The sequence below is a fragment of the Seriola dumerili genome, unplaced genomic scaffold (assembly GCF_002260705.1).
Source record: "Seriola dumerili isolate Sdu_G_001 unplaced genomic scaffold, Sdu_1.0 BDQW01000398.1, whole genome shotgun sequence".
NCBI lineage: Eukaryota > Metazoa > Chordata > Actinopteri > Carangiformes > Carangidae > Seriola > Seriola dumerili.
The window spans coordinates 677,812-701,111 of NW_019174653.1; the positions used below are offsets into that span (position 1 = coordinate 677,812).

The 23,300-nt window shown below is 46.0% G+C and overlaps 2 protein-coding genes across 2 annotated transcripts in view; both read left to right on the forward strand.

Moving 5' to 3' along the window:
- The window catches only part of LOC111233515 (START domain-containing protein 10-like), a 9,290-nt gene extending 7,470 nt beyond the window's left edge, over positions 1–1,820 (forward strand). Inside the window, exons 3-6 of the mRNA XM_022761346.1 lie at positions 218–321; positions 529–646; positions 1,348–1,400; positions 1,493–1,820. Coding sequence (XP_022617067.1) covers positions 218–321; positions 529–646; positions 1,348–1,400; positions 1,493–1,708 — 491 coding nt within the window. The 3' untranslated portion in view covers positions 1,709–1,820. The remainder of the gene's footprint in view (positions 1–217; positions 322–528; positions 647–1,347; positions 1,401–1,492) is intronic.
- Positions 1,821–5,630: 3,810 nt separating this feature from the next.
- Positions 5,631–23,300, forward strand: part of arap3 (ArfGAP with RhoGAP domain, ankyrin repeat and PH domain 3) — a 29,139-nt gene continuing 11,469 nt past the window's right edge. Inside the window, exons 1-12 of the mRNA XM_022761351.1 lie at positions 5,631–5,671; positions 10,726–10,882; positions 11,465–12,436; positions 18,755–18,795; positions 18,924–19,006; positions 19,192–19,265; positions 20,214–20,453; positions 21,322–21,391; positions 21,610–21,730; positions 22,144–22,328; positions 22,550–22,656; positions 23,094–23,293. Of these exons, the coding sequence (XP_022617072.1) occupies positions 10,809–10,882; positions 11,465–12,436; positions 18,755–18,795; positions 18,924–19,006; positions 19,192–19,265; positions 20,214–20,453; positions 21,322–21,391; positions 21,610–21,730; positions 22,144–22,328; positions 22,550–22,656; positions 23,094–23,293 (2,167 nt within the window). The 5' untranslated portion in view covers positions 5,631–5,671; positions 10,726–10,808. The remainder of the gene's footprint in view (positions 5,672–10,725; positions 10,883–11,464; positions 12,437–18,754; positions 18,796–18,923; positions 19,007–19,191; positions 19,266–20,213; positions 20,454–21,321; positions 21,392–21,609; positions 21,731–22,143; positions 22,329–22,549; positions 22,657–23,093; positions 23,294–23,300) is intronic.

Below are 23,300 nucleotides of genomic sequence, written 5' to 3' on the forward strand. Positions count from 1 at the left end.
TATGTTCTGTGGGAAGCTGCGACTGACTCAACACTTTTATTTTAGTGTTCTGTATCTCTGGTTGGGGGGGGCGGGGGTGNTCCTGTCAGTGAAGCTCTGCAGCTCTGTGTGTTCATCCTTAACCTCTCTGTATTAATCTGTTAATGTGTGTGTGTGTGTGTGTGTGTGTGTGTGTGTGTGTGTGTGTGTGTGTGTGTGTGTGCGTGTGTGTGTGAAGGGAAATGTCCGAGTCCTCTGAAGAACAGAGACTTTGTGACAATGAGATCTTGGCTTCCCCTGGGCAACGACTTCCTGATCATCAACTACTCTGTCAAACACCCGGTCAGTGTCTCTGTGTTCTTTTATTTTGGCGTTTGGTTTGGAGTAAGAGGGGACCACCCAGAGAACTTTAAACCTCACCTGGACTCACCTGGGTTCACTGTTCTCATTTGTCAACGTTATAATGAAAAGGTTCATGAGGTTCATGTCCTGCAGGTGATTCGGAGAGCAGTGGACTAACCTTTGACCTGTCTGTGTTTGGCTGAACAGCAACACCCTCCTAAGAAGGACTACGTCCGCGCTGTGTCCCTGCTCACTGGATACCTGATCCAGTCCAATGGAGCCAACTGCTCCACCCTGTACTACCTGACCCAGGTGGACCCCAGAGGTGAGGGGACAACACTGACCTTTACCACTGTCTTTAAACGCAGCACACACACCCTCATCTTCAGCAGTCAGTCACCTGGTAAATAACCAGTAAATCCAGTAGCCCAGTCTATGTGTGTGTGTGTGTGTGTGTGTGTGTGTGTGTGTGTGTGTGTGTGTGTGTGTGTGTATGTGTTTGTGTGTGTGTGTGTTTGTGTGTGTGTTTGTGTGTTTGTGTGTGTGTGTCTGTTACTGTCTCTGTTTGTGTGTGTGTGTGTGTGTGTGTGTGTGTCTGTTTGTGTTAGCTCATTGTACATTCACACAAATACAGAACTCAGTCTTTATCTCTTTTTTATTTTAGCGGTAACGTCCTGTCTCTGTCCCTGTCTCTGTCCCTGTCTCTGTCCCTGTCTCTGTCCCTGTCTCTGTCCCTGTCTCTATCCCTGTCTCTGTCCCTGTCTCTGTCCCTGTCTCTGTCCCTGTCTCTATCCCTGTCTCTATCCCTGTCTCTGTCCCTGTCTCTATCCCTGTCTCTATCCCTGTCTCTGTCGCTGTCTCTGTCGCTGTCTCTGTCACTGTCTCTGTCCCTGTCTCTATCCCTGTCCCTGTCTCTGTCACTGTCTCTATCCCTGTCTCTGTCCCTGTCTCTGTCCTTGTCTCTGTCCCTGTCCTTGTCTTTGTCCCTGTCCTTGTTTCTGTCCCTGTCTCTGTCCCTGTCTGCAGGGTCTCTACCAAAGTGGGTGGTGAACAGAGTCTCTCAGTTTGTGGCTCCAAAGGTAAAATCATCACTTTCTGAGCAGTGAAAGTCAAACAGGTCCTTGTCTTATCAGGTATAAAGAGCTCTGTCTCTGTGTCTCTCTCCTCTCAGGCGATGAGGAAGATCTACAAGGCGTCTCTGAAGTATCCGGACTGGAAGAAGAAGCACAACCCGACCCTGAAGCCATGGATGTTTCCAGAGCAGAACACGCTGCCATGCATCAGCGCATTGGAGCTGACGCTGCAGCGAGCCGACTCCCTGGAGAACATCGACGAGAGTGGTGTGAGCGAGGAGAAGACGCACCACAGCGACGACGAAGACACTTAGACACGCAAACTGATGTCTCTCTGCTTTATGTTTGTGTGTGTTTGGAAATTCACAAGAAATTCACACTGATCAGAACAGGACCAGACTGCACCTGAACTGGTTCTGATCGTTGGTTTCAATGGTTTCAATTGTTCCAATGGTTCTGTTGGTTCTGTTGGTTCCAATGGTTCTGTTGGTTTCAATGGTTTCAGTGGTTCCAATGGTTCCAATGGTTCCAATGGTTCCTTTGGTTCTGCTGGATCCGGTGGTCCCAACCAACCAACAGCTTTAACCCATTCATACCGGATGCTACGCAGCGCAACATTGTTGATTCCTCGTCATTTTCATGATATATTTATACATATTTTACATATTTATATGCTGCATGCGTCATGAAAGTGACGAGGAATCAACAATGCTGCGCTACGCAGCAACCGGCGGGAGGGGCAATGTTGTGCTGCGCAGTATCCGGTATAAATGGGTTAAAACCAGTTCTTCATGTGGTTTTCAGAGTCCGGCCCTGATCTGGTCTGATCTGGGGTCAGCTTCCTGCCTGCTGTAGCATTTAGCTGCTAACCATCAGATGCTAACAGTTGTAGGGGGTGGGGAGTGAGTGTCACATGATCCAAAGATGTTGATGATCCAAACATGTTACAGCATGTTGCAGCAATAAATGAATAACTTCTGTCATGTGACAAAATTTACAAAGAGACTCTAATTCCATTGATGATGATAACAACTGGTCATGTGGCACAACTTTCCACTCACCTTAAGTGTTCTTCCCCAATCCCCTGACCCCCTCACCTCCTGAACCCTGACCTCCTGACCCACTCAACTCCTAACCCTTGACCTCTGACCCCTGACCTCCTGCCCCACACCCCCTAACCTCCTGACCCCTGACCTCTGATCAGGCCCCTGTGGCAGCAGTTACTTGGTTCTCTGAGTGAAAGAAATCATAATATTTGCTGTTGAATATCAGCTGACGATGTTTGAATAAAAGTGTGAAATGTTTCAGATTTTAATCTTTTCATGGTTTAACCTTAAAGTCTGTTTGTTAATGTAGAGAAAAGGTGTAACATCAGGTGTGTGTGTGTGTGTGTATGTGTGTGTGTGTGTGTGTGTGTGTGTGTGTGCACCTGTATGTAAGTCTGCAGCTCCTCCCAGTGGACAAACAACTTCACTACAACCTGAACTGTGACCAAGTGTGAGGTTAACGAACTGCTGCTTCAACGAGTCGGCCTGTTTAAACATCTGAAGTGTGTGTGTGTGTGTGTGCAGCAGGTCAGTGTCAGTGTGTCTGTCTTCACTGAGAAGTGAATCCACACATAGAGAGGAGCATCTTCCCATAATCTATCTTTGTTGTGGTAAACTGATTCTGCTTGAAATCAATAAAGTTCAGATTCAAAGAGTTTGTTTCTGAACTGATGAAACAATTAAAACTGTGCTGCTGATGAACTCTGCATCAAGATGCTGGCTCTGGTCCTGGTCCTGGCTCTGGTCCTGGTCCTGGTCCTGGCTCTGGTCCTGGCTCTGGTCCTGATCCTGGCTCTGGCTCTGGTTCTGGTTCTGGTTCTGGCCCTGACCAGACCTCTGGTTCTGGCTCTGGTCCTCGTCCTGGCTCTGGCTCTGGCTCTGGTTCTGGTTCTGGTTCTGGTTCTGGTTCTGGTTCTGGCTCTGGTCCTGGCTCTGGCCCTGGTTCTGGCCCTGATCCTGGCTCTGGTCCTGCTCCTGGTCCTGGTCCTGGCTCTGGCTCTGGCTCTGGCTCTGGCCCTGGTCCTGGTCCTGGTCCTGGTCCTGATCTTGGCTCTGGTCCTGGTCCTGGTCCTGGTCCTGGTCCTGAAGGATTCAGTATCTGTGCTACATGAGGAAACATCAGATCTCAATGACAGACTCCTTTAAAAGCTTCATCATCATCTTCATCCTTCATCACTCACACTTGAGTAACATGTGTAACCACTGGTTATGAGACAGATGTTAGATACAGATGTTAGATACACTGATGTGAGTACAGGCTCCATAACAAGGCCTTCAAAATAAAATGAATGAACTCAGAATGTCCCAGACCTCTGTTTGATTCACTCTTCAAAATAAAAAACAAAATAATTACACTTCAGTATCAGTTCTTCTTCTTCTTCCTCCTCTTCTTGTTCTTCTTCTTCCTCTTTTCAGGAAACTCAAGAACTTATTAGAAATTAATGAAGCTGTAAATAAAGTGTTACTGAATAAAGTTGTAAAGTTACAGTTTGACCTTTGACCTCAGGAACAGAACAAAGAGATAAAATCAGCTGATCTGAAGTTTGTGCAGGTCTGTAATGAACCTGAGGAGCAGGATCTGGTCTCTGCAGGTCTCATCTTGATTAAAGGAACCCTGAGCTTCATAGTTCAGGAGATGTTCACAATCCAGACCAGAAGGTGGCGCTAACCAGGTCGGACCAGGTGATGTCACAGACTGTGGAGGACTTTTTCCTGGTGGTCTGCGGTTCTGTGTTGGCCCCTCTGAGTCTGACAGAGACCGGCTCTGCAGAGTGGAGGACTGTGAGCAGGTCCATGGTCAGAAATAAATATCTGAAACAGAAAACTAAAGACTGGTCTCTAGTCTGACTCCTTCTTCCTGCGGTGATGAGGAAAACTTGATGTGTGACTGCATCCTCCTTCAGCCTGAAGAATGCAGCTGGATCCGGATCCTCTCTGGACTCTATTGTCTCAGGCGCTTCCTGTTTCCTGTCTGCAGGACTCTGATTGTTGTTGGAGGAAACTCCACCGTAGTCCAGGTCCTGAGGCTATGAGAGGACACAGTGTTCCTCTCTGCACACTCAGTCCACTGCAGGAGAACCAGTACAGCCCAGGTCCTGCTGGGCCTTCACCTGCTCCGTCTGTGGAGCTCAGAGTCACTAGGTGCATTCCGATCGCCTAGTAGTTCCCTGTGAAGTGGACTGCACAAGGTATTCAGCCATGTTAAGTAAGATTCCTAACCATAGGGAGCAAAAGGTGCTCAGTTCAAAGGGAACTGTGTACTGAGCAGAGAAGAACTGAACAAAGGTTTATCAGTTTGCTGGAAGTTGACGAGAAGATTACCCATCAGTCATTGCACCTTGCAGGTGCGCCAAAAAACAACAATGGACAACATCTAACCCTAACCCCAATGACATTTATTCACAAGTTACATAGAATAAGTTTTGTAATAGTATCAGTTTTTGTTTTAATATATATTCAATATTTTATTTCAGTAGTATAAAATGTCCACAGTAGCAGCAACACGTATCCGAGGTGTTTACGTCACCAGGGTGACGCACAGAGGAAGAAGGATGTCTGCGTTGATGACATTGCAGGGTGTTCCGAATTAAAGAATTTTGTCGAGGGAAGTTCACTTAACTGATATTCCCTGAGCAGGGAGCAGGGAGCGCTGTTTATGTACACTGTGGATAGAACACAACCACTGTTCACACCTACAGTTCACTTTGTTGTCATGACAACAGAAACTACCAGAAATGTAGTGAACTCAGTGTGAACAGGATCCTGTAACACTGATTACTGATTTGACTTTGGAAAATTATTTGATTTGATTTTTGTTAATATTTGAATATAATTTATTTATTTTGATCATTTATCAATAAAATAAGGATATAAGTCCTAAATGATTGTTTCCGCTCATGATGTATCATCACATTGTATAATTTTTTTCCATTATTGTTTATTATTCATAAATCACTGGTCTGGTTTTACCGATTTATTTACTTTATTTTGGGAAGTACACTGACCGGAAACAGTGCATGCTCTTCTGGCTCGACACATTTATTTTGAAATCGGTAGCCGGAAGCTGCAGCAGCGGCTGTTCAGTGTAACTTCACGTTGAGGTCAGAGCGGAGTTTCTCCTCCCTGAGACCCCAGTCTGCCTGAGACCAGCCCCGGACTTTACTGGTGTATTTCCCGGGACAGAGACCTACAGAGACCAGAACAGAGACCAGAAACCAGACCGGATCAGAGGTGAGACACTTTAAATCTGTATGTGGCTGAGACCGGGAGCAGATCTGATGTGAGGGTCCGGGCTGTGTCGGTGAGTCCTGCAGGAAGCAGCTCGTCCCGCTGATAGTCCTGAGTCCTCCAACAGTTCTGCTTTCCCGGTTCTCAGTCTCTAGTTTCAGTCCGTTTTCTGTGAGAACGGAGGGACTGACGCAGAGCGGAAGTTTGGATGAAGTGGATGAGACATGATTCATTCAGAGACAGAGAGGGACTAAGACTGGATCTGAACAGGGACCTGGACTCTGAGTGGGACAGGTTGGGGTGGTGAGCTCCCAGCAGGGTGGAGCTGGAGGGTCTCTGCAGGTCAGTTACGTCATCTATCTAAAATACTTGATAAAGTAAAATCCTGTTAAATGAGGGAGCACCACCCACCAGACTGAGAGCGCGTGAACTGAGGCGATGTCATTTCAAAACAACAAAACTTTTTTTAAATTTTATAAAAACTTCATGAATACTTTAATATTATTTATATTATTTACTTTAACAATAACTATTAATAGTACAGACCGCATCCACACCTGCAGTAAGACAGAGAGAGAGTAAGACAGTGAGACAATCTGCAGTGAGACAGTAAGACAGTGAGACAGTAAGACCGTGACGGTCTGCAGTGAGACAGTGAGACAGTGTGCAGTGAGACAGTAAGACAGTGACGGCCTGCAGTGAGACAGTGAGAAGTGAGACAGTAAGACAGTGAGACAGTAAGACCGTGACGGTCTGCAGTGAGACAGTGAGACAGTGTGCAGTGAGACAGTAAGACAGTGACGGCCTGCAGTGAGACAGTGAGACAATCTGCAGTGAGACAGTGAGACAGTAAGACAGTGACGGTCTGCAGTGAGACAGTGAGACAGTCTGCAGTGAGACAGTGAGACCATCTGCAGTGAGACAGTAACACAGTGACGGTCTGCAGTGAGACAGTGTGCAGTGAGACAGTAAGACAGTGACGGCCTGCAGTGAGACAGTGAGACAATCTGCAGTGAGACAGTGTGCAGTGAGACAGTAAGACAGTGACGGCCTGCAGTGAGACAGTGAGACAATCTGCAGTGAGACAGTGTGCAGTGAGACAGTAAGACAGTGACGGCCTGCAGTGAGACAGTGAGACAATCTGCAGTGAGACAGTGAGACAGTAAGACAGTGACGGTCTGCAGTGAGACAGTGAGACAGTCTGCAGTGAGACAGTGAGACCATCTGCAGTGAGACAGTAACACAGTGACGGTCTGCAGTGAGACAGTGTGCAGTGAGACAGTAAGACAGTGACGAGCTGCAGTGAGACAGTGAGACAATCTGCAGTGAGACAGTGTGCAGTGAGACAGTAAGACAGTGACGGCCTGCAGTGAGACAATTTGCAGTGAGACAGTAAGACAGTGACGACCTGCAGTGAGACAGTGAGACAATCTGCAGTGAGACAATCTGCAGTGAGACAATCTGCAGTGAGACAGTAAGACAGTGACGGCCTGCAGTGAGATAGTGTGCAGTGAGACAGTGAGACAATCTGCAGTGAGACAGTGTGCAGTAAAACAGTGAGACAATCTGCAGCGAGACAGTGAGACAATCTGCAGTGAGACAGTGAGACAATCTGCAGCGAGACAGTGAGACAATCTGCAGTGAGACAATCTGCAGTGAGACAGTGCTCAGTGAGGCGGTGGCTTGGCGTGATACGTTCAGGAGCGCGGGAAACGGGGCGTTCACATGGAACACAAACATCCTGTAAAGAGGAAACTGAACTTCCTGTTTCAGCTGAAGCTTCAGAGTAAACCAGACCTCAGTCTGTGCTGCAGACACCTGATTAATGCTCACTGTGATGTCACTGTGATGTCAATGCTGTGTGAAGGTGAGAAAATAGGCGGGGTTTGAACTTCTGTCTTGTGGTATGAAGCCGAGGTCTATGAATGTCCACGGTTGTCTTCGGTCTCCACCTGTGCAGGTGTTGGTCTGTGAGCAGGTCTGGGTTTAGTGCTTTGCTCAGAGGCACTGAGGCTGATGATGAGTGATGATGTCACAGCTGATGATTATGATCAGCTGAGGCGTTGTGCTTCATGTGGAAGTTCGATTCTCGAAATGCTTTCACATCATTTGCAGAGTAACGACATCAGTCAGCTGATTACAACATAGGACGGACAGGGTGTCTGTGTGTGTGTGTGTGTGTGTGTGTGTGTGTGTGAGAGTGTGTGTGTGTGTGTGTGTGTGTGTGTGTGTGAGAGTGTGTGTGTGTGTGTGTGTGTGTGTGTGTGTGAGAGTGTGTGTGTGTGTGTGTGTGTGTGTGTGTGTGTCTGTTACCACTTGTTCTCCTGAACAGTAACAGGAAGTCAGAGCAACAGGTCTTCCTCTTCAGAAACTCCCAGAGAGAAACTGCTGTGATATGACGGACCTGATATCTGACTGATCCAGGACCTTTTAGAGGATTGATTGATCCGGGACCTGAGCAGCTGATTCCTGGTGATGGAGGCTGCTGATTGGTCGGTGGTACAGTACCTCATGGGTGATCATGTGACTGTCTGAGATTCCTACAGCCCATGAACACACCACAGAAAAGAGTCCCCTTCCTGTCCAGAGTCTCCTCAGAGTCCAGAGGACAGTCCAGATCCTGGACCTGCCCCCCCCCCCCCCCCAACACACACACACACCTTCATGTCCAGTGTTTCCAGTGTGTGCTCAGTTACCCAGAGTTCCCAGTGTTCCCAGTGAGTCTGTGTGTGGTTCCAGTCACAGCTCTGAACAATCCACCTTCTGTTTGTCACAATAGAGCCTCACTGTTATTACACTGCTAGCTCGCCCACCCCTCTCTCTCTTTTATTTGTCCTTCCGTTATTCTCCCTCCTCGCTCTCTCTCTCTCTCTGTCTCTCTCTCCTCAGTGGAGGTGAAGAATGAAGGTCAGTCTCTCCCTCTCTTCCTTCCTCTGCCCACTTTCTCTCTGTCTCCCTCTCTATCTCTCTCTAACAGAGGTCTTTGTTTGTGGGGGTGTTGTTGTTTGATTGACATGTCTCTCAGCCTATCACTCGCTCTGCTTGGAGAAACCAGCAAGACTGAGTCCAAACCTCTTGAACATGTACTGAGTCCATGAGAGACAGATGTTGTCATCTTTGTGTCCAACCACCTCATGTCTCATTCACATGGAAGAAAACATCCAGGTCCAGGAAGTCCTGTGGAGGAGGTCTGATGCTCTGAGGCTGTGACTCTGTAGTCACACCAGCTCTCAGACCAGCTGCAGGACTACAGAGGAGGACGGGGGAGGATGAAGGATGGGAGTGTCTGTTTGTGTCCTTTCCCTCAGTCTTTATCTGCAGTTTCACCCACTTCCTGTCTCCCTGAAAACCTGGACTTGGTTTCTTCCTCCTCTGTGGCCTCTGGTTCTTTGTCCTTGCAGATCAGACTTCTCTCTGCTGAGTCCTGCTTCCTCTCTGTCCTCCTCCTCCACAGAGACTGGACCTGCTCAGAGCTCTGTGTCATTGGTCCAGGTCTTGTGTCTCTGTGAGGATCAGAGACCCCAAACCACCAGGACTCTGATGGCGAGGATAATAAAGTTTTCATTTCCTGTGACATCGTCTGAGGTTCAGGTGGGACAGCAGGTCCTGATCAGGACATTAAATTCAGAATCCAGGTGGAGGAAAGTGTCTCTGTGAGGCTGATCTTAGATCAGAACAGAGACTGGTCTGACTGGTCTGACTGGTTCCATGTGCAGCAGCTGGACTCTGGAGGAGGAAGCTGCAGTGACTCACTTCCTCCTTAGCCGTTGTCTTCATACTGAACACACTGCTACTGTATGTGTGTGTGTGTGTGTGTGTGTGTGTGTGTGTGTGTGTGTGTGTGTGTGTGTGTGTTATTTTTATTTTTATTTTTACTCTCAGTCATGTTTCTGTCTTTTCTATGACTGACTGAGTGATGACATCATCAAGGGGTGGTCAGAACCTTTAGTGACTGTGACAAATCTAGAGACTCACCTGTCGTCTCAATTGACGTGCAGACCTGCACCAGGACCAGGACCAGGACCAGGACCAGGACCAGGTCCCGGAACAGGACCACAAAAATGATCTTTTGTCTCATTAGGACCAAGATCTGGTCCCCACAAAACACATTCCAACCTTTTTCAGGAAATCTGGAAACATACACACACACACACACACAGTTATTTCTTTGAAAGCCCTCCACCCTGCAGCTTGGGGCAACAAGCCTCAGCTGCAAACACTCCCTGTATCCTGTGTGTGTGTGTGTGTGTGTGTGTGTGTGTGTGTGTGTGTGTGTGTGTGTGTGTGTCTGGTGGTCTTTGTTCTCTGTGTGTTAGGATCTCTGGAACCCTTGGACCAGTTTTTTTCAGATCATGTGAACATGTCATCACCTGTCACAACATTTAAAACGACATGTTACAAATAACAAACATCAGCGTGTATGTGTGTGTGTGTGTGTGTGTGTGTGTGTGCGTGCGTGTTAGCCAGCAGCAGTGTTTCCAAACCCCCTCCCCCCATCTATACAGAGGTCAGAGGTCATCCTGCTGCAGACATTCAGAAACAGTCCTGCAGCTGTGTTGCCTGCTGACATCATCATGTTTTGTTCATTCTGTCGTTGTAGATGGCAGTGGGGGGTTCGTGACCTTCAGGGGTCAAAGGTCACAGTGATACCATCTCATTGCAGTAAAAACAGGCTCTGCTCTGCTGCTGGGGGGGTGGGGGTGGCATCAATGTATTTCTTACCCCTGATGAGTGTTCAACAGTGAGTGTGAGAATAAAAGCTCTATATCTATATATATATAAATAGTCTATATCTATCCATCTATCTATCAATCTATAGAGACATATCTATATCTTTACTTTGGAAACACAGTGTGTGAACTGTTGAACTTCTGTATTCAAACTTTAAAAGTTTAAAAAAATCTGTTTGATCAGCTGTTCAACAAACAACAACAGGTGACACAGGTGAAACATCACAGGTTGCCATGGTCACAGGCTGCATCAGGTCCAGTTCCTGATGATGAGGAACCATCAGTGATGATGATGATGATCAGACTCTGTGTCTCTGTCTCCTGCAGATGGACTGTCCTCTGTCCCAGCTGTAGGTCAGTGATGGACCTGCTGGTTCCTGGACGTGGAGGAGACCTCAGACCCAGACTCCATGTTGGTCGTCATGGCCTCGCTGGATGGAAGCACGCCGGTTGAGACGCTTCTGTCAGCGATCCATCTGGAGAGGTCAGGACCGTCATCTTCCTCCTCATGATGAAGATGAAGCAGCTTTAACATAAACACATTAAACCGCCTGTAGCTACAGAGCCAGAACCTCATCTCAGAGCCAGAACCTCGATCAAAGCCAGAACCTCGTCTCAGAGTCAGAACCTCATCTCAGAATCAGAACCTCGTCTCAGAGCAGAAACTTGATCAGAACCAGAACCTTGTCTCAGAGTCAGAACCTCATCTCAGAGCTAGAACCTTGATCAGAACCTCGTCTCAGAGTCAAAACCTCGTCTCAGAGTCAAAACCTCGTCTCAGAGTCAAAACCTTGATCAGACTCAGTGGTGAATAAAGGTTGGTGAAAACAAACATGTTTATGTTTGGGTCAGGGTTGGGACAGGTAGGTTAGGTAGGGACGGATGGACGGCTCCATCCGGTGTGATGCTTTTTAAATTTTGTGAAAGTTTCCTCAGTTTGGGAACTGATGAATCAACATCATGATGTCATCATGTTTACAGTGTATAAGTATTGGGTTCACACTGAGGTGGTACCATCATCTTCCAACCTGCTGGACTGAAGTTGACTGATGCTGTTTCTCTGCAGGTACCTGAACACCTTCTGTCGAGCTGGTCTCCTGTCGGCAAGAGACTTCACACACCTGGATCATGACGCCCTCGTCAGTCTGGGTATAACTGCCACTGGACACAGGAAGAGAATCCTACGATTGGTCGGTCACCTTCAGAGGACAGAAGCTCAGAGAGCCAATCAGAAAGCAGAGACTGATCTCCCACGTGAGCGCTGTCAGTCTGTGACGGACGGTTCTTCATTGGAGCTTGGTCGCAGCGCTGTGTTCCCCCGTCGATCCACACGACCGGTCAACTTTGAGATGTTCAGGAACAGTTCGGCTCCAAACCTCGCCGCCATGCTGACAGACTCAGAATCCAGCAGCACCAGAGTTGTGGTGAAGCCAGTTCCCAAACCCAGAACTGTCTTCAACCGCCGCAGGACCGCACCTGTCCACTTCTGTCCAACACCAGACCCTGCACCACCCCCACCCAGGAGGCTCTCCCAGGAGTCCATATGTTTTACTGTGTTAGAGGGCTTGACCTCAGGGGATGAGCCCACACCTGATGCTAGACTGACCTCTGACCTCAATGACAAGTTGACCACACCCAGCCAAAGACTAAGCCAGGTTCAGAGGGCGAGGACCAGCCGCAGCCTGTCTCTGTCAGACGCTGTGGGGCTGTTACCTCCAGTCCCCCCAAGGCTGAAACGCGGGGTCCCCCCCTCAGTATTCCAGGGGTCCCCGCCCTCTTCGTCGTCCTCTTCTTCACCTGTACAAACAGAGCAGAACCTGACTTTGTCCTCACTGACTTCCTGTTCTGGAAGTCTGGACAGCGGCAGGCTCTCTGGATCCTCACCCTCCAGTTCACCCAGAGGAGGTGGACTGGAGATGGTCTCTAATGAGATCTACTGGGGCACTTCACCTGGATCTGCCCCAGGTGGAGGGAGGAGTTACTGCAGCCAGCCGTCAGCTCCTCTGACCCCTCCCAGACAAACCCCCGGGAGAAACAGGTACAGCACCCTGACAAACAAAGTTTATTGACGTTCTTTTTAAATGTCCCAGATGTTGAAACACATCCAGTCTAGATAACCTTGACACAGCAGAGTAGCATTTTCTTTTTTTTTTTAACTTTAATTTTTATTTGGATTTTTTCATTTAATTACAATAATACACAAAAAAACAAACAACAAAAGAAAAACACTTCCATTAGTAGCTTATAGGTCCTTCCATTCAGTCACAATGCAACAATTCTGTCCTGTTCAGTGGCCATTACTATAATTACTAGTGGTATCACCCTCGCCCCTTCTGTAATAATTCCATTTCTCCCATTTCCCTACAAACTGTTCCCTCCGCATTCTCAAGGTATGCGTGAACCTCTCCATATCATAAATCTCCCTCACAACACTCTGCCACTGTTCCCTAGTAGGTGGGTCTACCTTATACCAGGCCCTTGTAATTGCCTTCCTGCTATCCCCCAATAATACTTTCACCAGGTATTTATCTCCTCCTTGTACCTCCTCTTGTGGAATGTTCCCCAGATATAATACCAAACAAGTCTTTGGTATCTCATATCCCAGTATCTCCCTCAGCACATTCCAGACTCCCTCCCAATATCCCTCCATCTTTTGACATTTCCAAAACACATGTGTATGGTCCACACAACCTCCAACATGATTTCTGATCTGGTGTGTATCTCCCCTTAATCTTTGGTGTTATGAAAAACCTTATAATGTTCTTCCACCCAAATTCTCGCCATACCCTAGAGCCAGTGGTTGAGTGTTGAGCCCTTGCACACATTATACCAGTCATCTTCTGTTATTTCTATTCCAAGCTCTTTTTCCCATTTTTCTTTAATATAGTCAGTTGAATTACCCCCACTGGCACCTAGAGCTTGGTATAGAGCTGAGATTACTCTACGTTTTCTCCCTTCATATGCATTTATCATTATTTTAATAATCATGTTCTGTTCTTTGGGTTCTTCTAACTTTATTTCCTTTAAATAATAATCCCTCACCTGAAAATATCGAAAAAGTTTGTTTGCCTCCAAATCAAATTTCTCCCTTAAAGCCTGAAAACTCTGTATTTCCCCCCTCTCAATTAGTATACATATTGCTGTAATACCACTATGTGCCCATCTCTCAAAGCCCCAATCACTAATTCCTGGTTTGAATCTGTTGTCATGGGTTATCCACCTCAGAATCTTTGCTTCATTCTGTAGTCCATACTGTCTCACTACCAAGTACCAAATCCACAATGTGAATTTAGTTATTGGGTCCAGCAATCCCTCTTCCCTTTTAAACAATTCCCTATCAGTTATTAATATTTGTACTGGGCTAGCCTCCACCTTCATTTCCATATCCTTCCATCTAGCTACATATTCTCTATTACACCAGCAAGTTACGGCCCTGAGCTGTGCAGCATAGAAGTAGTCTTGTAGTTTCGGTACTACCATGCCCCCTTTGTCCTTGGGGAGCTGCATGGTGCTATATCGAATTCTTGGCCTCCTACCCCCCCAAATGAACCTGGATATCCATCTATCCCACTCCATAAACTGTTTCTGTGGTATCATTACTGGCAGAGTTTGGAACAGGTACAGTAGCCTCGGTAATACATTCATCTTAATTATTTCTATCCTTGAACTAAGATCCAATTGTAGTATTGACCATCTTCCTATATCCCGTCTGAGTTCCTGATTAATCTGAATGTAATTAGCAGTGTATAACTTCCCCACTCCCTTTGTGATGTTCACTCCCAGATATCTAATTGTTTCTGAATTCCACTTAATTTAGTATTTCTCTTCTAACTCTGGTGTGGGGGCATAGTTTATGGCCAAGATCTGTGTTTTGGTAACATTAAGTTTGTATCCTGAGTAATATCCATACTCCTCCAGTAGGTTCATCAGTGCAGGGAAGGACTCACTGGGTCGCTCCAAGTAGGCTACCACATCATCTGCGAACAGCCCTATATTATGTTCTCTACCATTCACCTCCACCCCTTTGATGTCCTGGTTCTGCCTAATCGCCTGTGCCAATGGCTCTATGAATATTGCAAAGAGAGTTGGAGAGAGACTACACCCCTGTCTAGTAGACCTTCCCAGACAGAAGGGGTCTGTGAGACTACCATTCACCTTGAGCCTAGCAGTCGGCTCTTGATATAATGCCTTAATACACTGGACAGATTCCTCATTGAAACCAAATCTTTCTAACACCTTATATAAGTAAGTCCAATTGACACTGTCGAAAGCTTTCTCTACGTCTACACTAACTAAAGTTGCACTATTCTTCGTGTCTTCCTGTAATAAAGCCGGTCTGGTCTTCGCCTATAATGTCAGTCATGAATGTCTCGAATCTTTTGGAAATTATTAAGGTGTACATCTTGTAGTCCACATTTAGTACTGATATTGGTCTATAGCTGCTACAATGCTCTTGATCCTTGCTCTCTTTGGGTATGGTTGTGATAATGGCCTCCTTCCATGAGGGAGGGATTTTCCCTTCATTAATTGTGTGTCTAAATGAGGCCATCAATACCGGGATCAACTCTTGTCTAAAGGGTTTATAGAATTCTGAGGGGAATCCGTCACTGCCAGGAGATTTATTGTTCTTCATCCTAGAGATCGCCCTTTCCATCTCCTCCTCTGTGATGTCTGCCATTAATAATGTATTCTGCTCTCCCCCTATTGATGGTAGATCCAACCTGTCCAGGAAGTTTCTCATTTTTTGTTCGTCTGCCATTGCTGGTTGTGTGTATAAGTTTTGATAATATTCCCTGAATACTCTCTCTATTTCGTCTGGTTCAGTAAGCAAATCATTAGTTTTGGGGTCTCTAATTTTGTATATGGTGTTCAATGCTTGTTGTTTTCTTATACGTCTAGCCAGTAATCTGCTTGCTTTGGGACCTCCTTCATAATAGGTTTGTTTGACAAATCTAGCCTTCTTTTCCACTTCTGACAGTAATATATTATCTATTTTATTCTTTGTTTCTTTCACTTGTCTAAGTACCTCTGGGTCACTTGTGGCATTATGTTTTCTCTCCAAGTCCTTTAAGTGTCCAATTTGTGTCTAGTAGTTCACTAGTCTGGATTTCTTGCACAGCGTTGTCTGTGCCATCAAATTCCCCCTAATGACGGCCTTAAGCGCATCCCAGAGAATGGTTGGATCTACCTCCCCATTATCGTTTTCCTCTATATACCTATTTATATCCATTTTTATCCTTTCCACCAGGTCTTTGTCATTCAGTACCCCCACATTCATCCTCCACACTGTAGTCCTCCTTCTCTTGTTTAAATTTATTGTCATGTAGACTGCGTTATGGTCTGATAAATCTGCTACCCCTATCCTACAGTCCTCTACCCTATGCATATCTCCCTTTGTCATGAAGAAATAGTCCAGCCTTGAATACATTTGGTGTGGGTCTGAATAGTGTGTGTAGTCTCTCTCCAAGGGATGTAGGTCTCTCCAAACATCTACTATTCCCAAATCAACCAGTTGCGTGTTCATATATCTATTAAGCCATGTCCTATTCTTCTTTGTACTAGTCGTATCTAGATTGTAGTTCATCACCATATTGAAGTCCCCTCCACATATTAAGAACCCCTCTAGTTCTACATTAATGATGTCAAATAATGATTCAAAGAAGGGTTTCTTGCTATCTGGAGGTGCATATACGTTGATCAGTGTCACTCTCTGTCCCTCTAATTTACCCTTTACCATTATATACCTTCCCTCCCTATCACACATTTCTTTTTCAGGTTCAAATTTGGTTGAATTTGTTATTAATATGGCTACCCCTCTCCTATTACTTTGTTTGTGGCAAGTGCTATAAAATGTGTTGTTATACCCAAATCTCTTTAGTTTCTCATGTTCCTCTGTAGACAAATGTGTCTCCTGCAGAAACACCACCTGCATTTTTTCTTTTCTGAATTTGGCCATAAACTTTGCCCTCTTAATTGGACTACTCAGCCCATTCACATTCAGTGATACCACTTTAACATCTTCATGCTGCATTATACATCAGTTCCCCAATGCACTTTCATTACCCATAAGCTAAACATGGACACATAAAAAACATCAGCAACAGCTGTTCTAACTAAACAGTAAACAAAAAAGTGATCTCCCATGGTAAACTGGGGTTCTTTATCTCTCCCCATTTCCCCTGTCGGTGGGGAGAGGGGAAATCCTCTCGTAACAGGGCCCCCCTTAGCGATGGAAAACTCTCCAAACTGAAGTCCTCCGTTCACGCTAAAAATGTCCAACATATTCCAACCATCACTCCCGGCCCACACTGTCCAAACCATCCCACATAATGGAGAATGAAATAAAATAGAATACCCCATTCAGTAAAATAAGTAGGCTAACCCTAAAAAAAACTCTATACATGAGTGGGCTATGTCATTCGGTTCGTCTCTCATAGCATGCATAACCGCAGTGTTTCCCCTCATCCTTCGCCCAAATAAAATATGTCTACAGGCTACTTACGTAACTTTCAGAAATCAGTCAGGAACCAAAGAGTCTTTGAGAAAAATAGTAGGAATCCAAATAGAAAATGCAAAAGTTCGTGCCTGTTCCGTGGTATAGGCTCCAAAGATAATCTCTTCTCGTCTCCTCTCACTTCTTCCAAGTGAACCGCATCAGTTCCTTCCTTGCTCTCCCAGCGACGTCGGTCTCCTGGTCCCCAACTCTGCGCCACTTGAAAGCGGCCTCAAGCTGCTGCTCCAGCGTCGGTTGTTGTTCCTCCATCAGTCCATCCACCTTCATTCCCCTCTCCTCCCTCGCCCGTGCAGCTTCTTGTGGACTGCCGTAGGTCTGGACGCCTCCTTGCCAGTGGACTTTCAATGACGTTAGCGGTGACTGGAACTTAATCCCTTCTCCCTTTAGAACTCTCTTCAGTCCCGCATAGCTACGGCGCTTTGCAGCCACCTCTGCTGGGTAGTCGTGGTCGAACGTCACTGTCTTTCCCCCAATCTCGATTTTTGTCTGCCAGGCCTTTTTGAGGATGTCATCCTTGATTTGGTACTGCAGGAAGTTGACAGTGATCGCTCTGGGGTTCCTGTCTGGGGCAGGTTTTGGTGCCAACGCTCTGTGAGCACATTGTATTTGTAGACTGGCATCTTCCCTGAGCTTAAGCTCCTTGCGAATCAAGCGCTCTATAAACTCGGGTGCCGAATCCTTCTCTTCGCCCTCTGGTACTCCCCAAACTCAAATATTGTTCCTTCTCAATCTCCCTTCTAAGTCAGTTACTTTCTCCTGTAGCCTCCTTTGCTGCTTGAGGGAAGAGGCGAGAATCCCCTTCAGCTCTGCATTCCACTCCTCGGTCTCCACCACGCGCTCTTGCATGTCTGCAATATCTCTGCCCTGGGCTTCCATTCCCCTGTCGATGGCCTCGAACCTGTGGCCCATCTCCTCCTTAAAAGTGGCTAGTTCTTGTCTCAACATACTTCCCAGATTTTGAATACTCTCTCGAATGTCCTTCATTTCTTTTCGGTTTTCCTCGCTATTGGTCTGAATCTGCTTAGACACGTTGTCAAAGCATGCCTTCATGCTAGCTAGCATGTCATCGTTAGCGGCATCTGACCTATCGTCTCCCTTTCTATCTTCCATTTTTTCTTGCTCTCTTTGCTTCTTCTCCGTTTCTTTTTTGGTAAGTTCCCTTTTAGTACTCATCCTCTCTCTGGTTGCGCGTTTGAATTTTGGCTTTTCTATGTTTTATCACTTCATCTACCCACTCATTTGCTAAACCGGAAGTCCCAGAGTAGCATTTTCACTGTCCTGTCTCACTTCCACAAAAATACTCCGACCTAAATACTGACCAACCGACCGACCGACCGACCGACCAACCAACTGACCAACCAACCAACCGACCAACTGACCGACCGACCGACCAACCAACCAACTGACCAACCAACTAACCAACCAACTGACCAACCAACTGACCAACCAACTGACCAACCAACTGACCAACCAACCAACCAACCAACTGACCGACCGACCGACCAACCAACCAACTGACCAACCAACTGACCAATCAACTGACCAACCAACCGACCAACCAACTGACCAACCAACCAACCAACCAACCAACTGACAAACCGACCGACCAACCAACCAACTGACCAACCAACCTACCAACCAACTGACCAACCGACTGACTAACTGATAAACCAACCGACCAACCAACTGACCAACTGATTAACTAACTGAATGACCAACCAACTGACCAACTGATAAACCAACTGACCAACCAATTGACCAACTGACCAACCAACTGAACACCTGAACCTCTATCTCTGTAAACCAAGTAGTGATGGCTTGTTGATGTGTTTGTGTTTTCAGTGGCAGCACTTTAAGTAACAACTCTTCAGGATCAGCCCAAGGTAAGTTCAGACACCATAAACCGTTACTGAAGACTTTACATTGTGGTCTCACCATCAGGGGTTCAGGGTCAGATCACAGTCCACAGAGAACCTAGCTAACTCAGTGTCCTCTGTTCACCTGCTGACAGCTTCCACAGATGACCCTGAGGAGGAGATCAGTCCTTACTGTGAGACTGTTTTCCAAACCAGGAGACATCCACACACCTGTGAGGTGAGGAACCGCAGCTCGTCTTCTCCCTAATTGTCTCATTCACTGTCTCCTACCTACTCATCAGATTGATGATGTTCCCTTAATGGTCACAGATCCTCTACAGCTGGTCAAGTCTTAAACCCTGTGGTCGTTAGTTTGAAATGAGGGAAGAATCATGGCATTAACCTTTTAACATCTCATTGCAGATCCAGAGTGAAAGAAGCAGACTGGAGGGAAGAGAGACGAGGAGGGAAGAGGAGAAACATGCAGAGAATCATGGGTAAGACGCCAGACAACAATATTACTTATCCTGACACACCAGATAATTTGTTACACAGAACTGTAAACAGTTTGGAAATACTGAACAGGTGATTGGACAGGAGAGGCCCAAAAGACATAAATAAAACTGTATCATCTGCATATTGTAGCACTGTGAATTTCCTTAGGGTTCTATACTCGGCCCACTTTTATTATCTCGTTATATAAATAATATTTGTAAAACTTTTCATTATCATATTTTTATATTTCATATCCACAGGTACTAAAACTATTATGAACAACTTCCTTATTCAAATAAAGACAAATGTAAAAGTGGGCTGATAGAGAACCCTGACGGACTATATGCAGATGATACAGTTTTATTTATATGTGGCTCTCCTCTCTCAGATGCATTAAGATTAATCTACTAACTAACTAACTTTGACTTTATCATATTATAGTCTCAGCTCATTAAATTCAAGATCATTAAACGCAGACAAAACTCAATTAATGTTGTTGGAGACACTTTTCATCATATCATATAATTTAAGGCTCAGAGGAACTGACAGACGAGTTTCTGTAAGAAAAGGCAGAAAAGTGGGTTAAAATGACAGAATTTGAATTTATGAAAAAAATATATCCATCAAAATATAAAAATGTACTGAGACACTGTCATGAGTGGAACATGATAGTGATTTTTGATATTTTACTTTGAGGACAGATAATATTATAAATATTAAATAATATGTATGATATTATTCTTGTGTTGGAAAAATACAGTTATGTTAAAACTGATAATAATGTAAAAAAGATGGGGAATCATTTCTTTATACGTTTCAAAATATAAGTGTTCACATATTTCACAATAAAAGAATTTACAGGATGAAATGTGCCTGAGCCTGGGACATGGATCTCATTGGTTCTCAGGCTGTGATGTCATATTTCAATAAAGTTTTATTTGTATCTTCAGGGGTCACAAGTTCTTCTGGACCAAGCGTTTGTCTCAGGCTCTTCACTCCGGAGATTCTCAGGGTTACAGCACCGTTGGAGAACCTCCGCCCCCCCTCCGCTGCCTCTCTCTGCCCCCCCACACCTTCCACTCAGAGACCGATGAGGACCTGACCATCTCCCCCTATGCCAGCTACACCTCCTTGACTGAGAGAGCCCCGCCCATCATCAGCGGCTGGCTGGACAAGCTGTCTCCACAGGGGTGCGTTTGATTTAAAGACCTAGTTAGAGAGAAAAAAAACGCAGAGGTACATTTGATTTAAACAGCTGGTTGTGGGTTAGCTGGTATGAGGAGATACCAGATGTCCTTGGACAGGTTTCAGAGGTTCTTAAGAGACTGTACGGGGTCTTGAGGACGTTCCAGAGGTTCCTTAAGAGTTTAAATCGTTTCCCCAGTAGGTTCCAAGGGTCTTTAATGAGATTTAAAGAGAATGCAGAGGTTCTAAAGAAGCTGTGGAACTGAGGAGGTTCCAGATGTTATGAAGGAGGTATCTGAGATTTGTAAAAGGTTCTTGAGGAGGTTCCAGTCTAATCTGATGATGTCAGGTCTCCTGGGTCCAAACGCCGATAAACACTGAGAAAGGAGATGGTGGAGCTCCGCTCACGTTCTCACCTGACCAATCACAGTGGTTGAATGTTTCTGAAAGTTAAAGACATCAGTGACACAGATTGTGTGTGTGTGTTTGTCAGGGATCAGACCTCAGTGCTGGTTGTCCTGCTGCGTCTCTTCCTCTCTGCTCCTCCCTGTGTTTCCTGCCTCCTCAGGAGCTGCCTCTGCCTTGTCACCTCCTCCTCCTCCTCTTCTTCATCCTCTGACTCTTCATCCTCCACTGGGTGTGTTTCTCTCTTCCTCTTCCTCAATCTCTGCCTAAAAACTAAAAAGTTCTTCTTTGGTAAGATTTTTGTGTCTAACTCAAACAACACTGATGAACCAGATCTGTGAAACATGATATTATAAATATTATAAATATGAATATTGTAAAGGATATTATCATTAATCCCATCAGAGTCACGGTTTATTGTAAGTGGTAAATGACTGAATGTCTCTCATGTGTGTTTTTATTTTTCAGGAACTATGTTTTCCAGAAACGTTATGTGAAGTTTGATGGAAAAAACCTAATGTACTTCGGCAGTGAGAAGGTACAACATATGACTGAACTGTTGCCATGTGAACCTCAAATATCAACAGCCTGTAACCAAAACCAGCCTCCACAACCATGTAAACAAATCCTCCGGACCCTGACCCCCCCAAACACACACACACACACACACACACACACACACACACACACACACACACACACAGTGTTTCCTGACAGAGTCTCAGTAGTTGTAACGGCTCTGTCTCACTGTTTCAGGACGTCTACCCTAAAGGAGTGATCCCATTGGCTGCCATCCAGATGGCCCGCCCAGCCAAAGACAATAAATTTGAAATAGTGACGAGTCAGAGAATCTTTGTGTTCAGGACTGATAATGAAGGTGAGCTCACACACACACACACACACACACACACACACACACACACACACACACACACACACACACACACACACACACACCCACACACACACACACCCACACACACACACAAAAACACACACACACACTCACACACACACACACACACACACACTCACACTCACACACACACTCACACACACACTGGACTGTATCAGTGTGACTGATGTAAGCAGATCTGTTCCTCTGAGCTGCGTCAGTCAGGCTGGTCTCTGGTCTGTCACATGACCAGTCTGATGATGATATTGATATTGATGATGATGATGATGATGATGATGATATTGATATTGATGATGATGATGCACATGATGATGATGACGATGATGATTATGATGATTATGATGATGAAGATGCTCTGCCTCTCTATGTGTCAGTGCTGAGGCGGCGCTGGGTTTCCACACTGCAGGACCACGTCAGGGATCAGCTGGTGTTTGGTCGGAGGCGGTTCGGTCCTGGTTCTCACTGTCAGAGACACGGAGCCCTGGAACTGAAAGGAACCAAATCCCGAGTTTACGCTGCCATCAACACAGACCAGATCTGGATCTACAAGAGTGAACAGGTGAGTCCGGATTTAAAAACCTTAAAGATCCATAAAAACTTTTTTACGGTGTAAAACACTGTGATGGACATACAGCTGATTATTGATCCAGTGTGTGTGTGTGTGTGTGTGTGTGTGTGTGTGTGTGTGTGTGTAGGTCGTTGGTGTGTGTGTGTGTGTGGGTCATTGATATGTGTGTGTATGTGTGTGCAGGTCGTTAATGTGTCTACTTGTGTCTCCAGTGTTTTCATAACGGGATCGGGATCACAGTGATTGAAGCTCGAGGAGCGACAATCAGAGATGGAAAACACAAAAGCTTCGACCTCATCACTCCCTACAAGACCTTCAGGTACCATCAGAGTCCAGAGTCCAGAGTCCAGGTCCTGAGTCTTGAGCCGGGTCAGGACTCAGGACCTGTACCGTGTTGAATGAACGTTCTCTAAAGAAGGATGAATCTCAGTGTTGTGTCTCCTTTAAACCTCTAAATGCCCCAAACAGTCTAAAAGAAGGTCTAAAGGCAGAGACACGTCAGGTCCGGGGTCTTTGGTCTCAGCCTGGCAGGTCTCTGCGAGTCTGAGCCATTTGGTCCAAAAACCAGGTCATGGACTGAGAGAAAGCTCCTTACAGTAAATCCCTGCAGCTCTGGACTCAGACTGAAACTCCGTCTCCTCCGTCTCAATCAGTATAAAGACTGAACGTTAAAAACTGCTTTTGTGTCTTTAAAATGCCGTTGCCGAGGCGACCATCCACTAGACCTCACCACAGACCTCTGTTTCGCCTCCTTAGCTTCACGGCGGAGTCTGACCGGGAGAAGCGGGACTGGATGGAGGCCCTGCAGGAGTCCATCGCAGAGACTCTGTCAGACTACGAGGTGGCCGAGAAGATCTGGTCCAACAGATCCAACAGGATGTGTGCTGACTGCAAGGCCCTGAACCCGGACTGGGCCTCCATCAACCTGTGTGTGGTCATCTGCAAGAACTGTGCAGGTAGGAT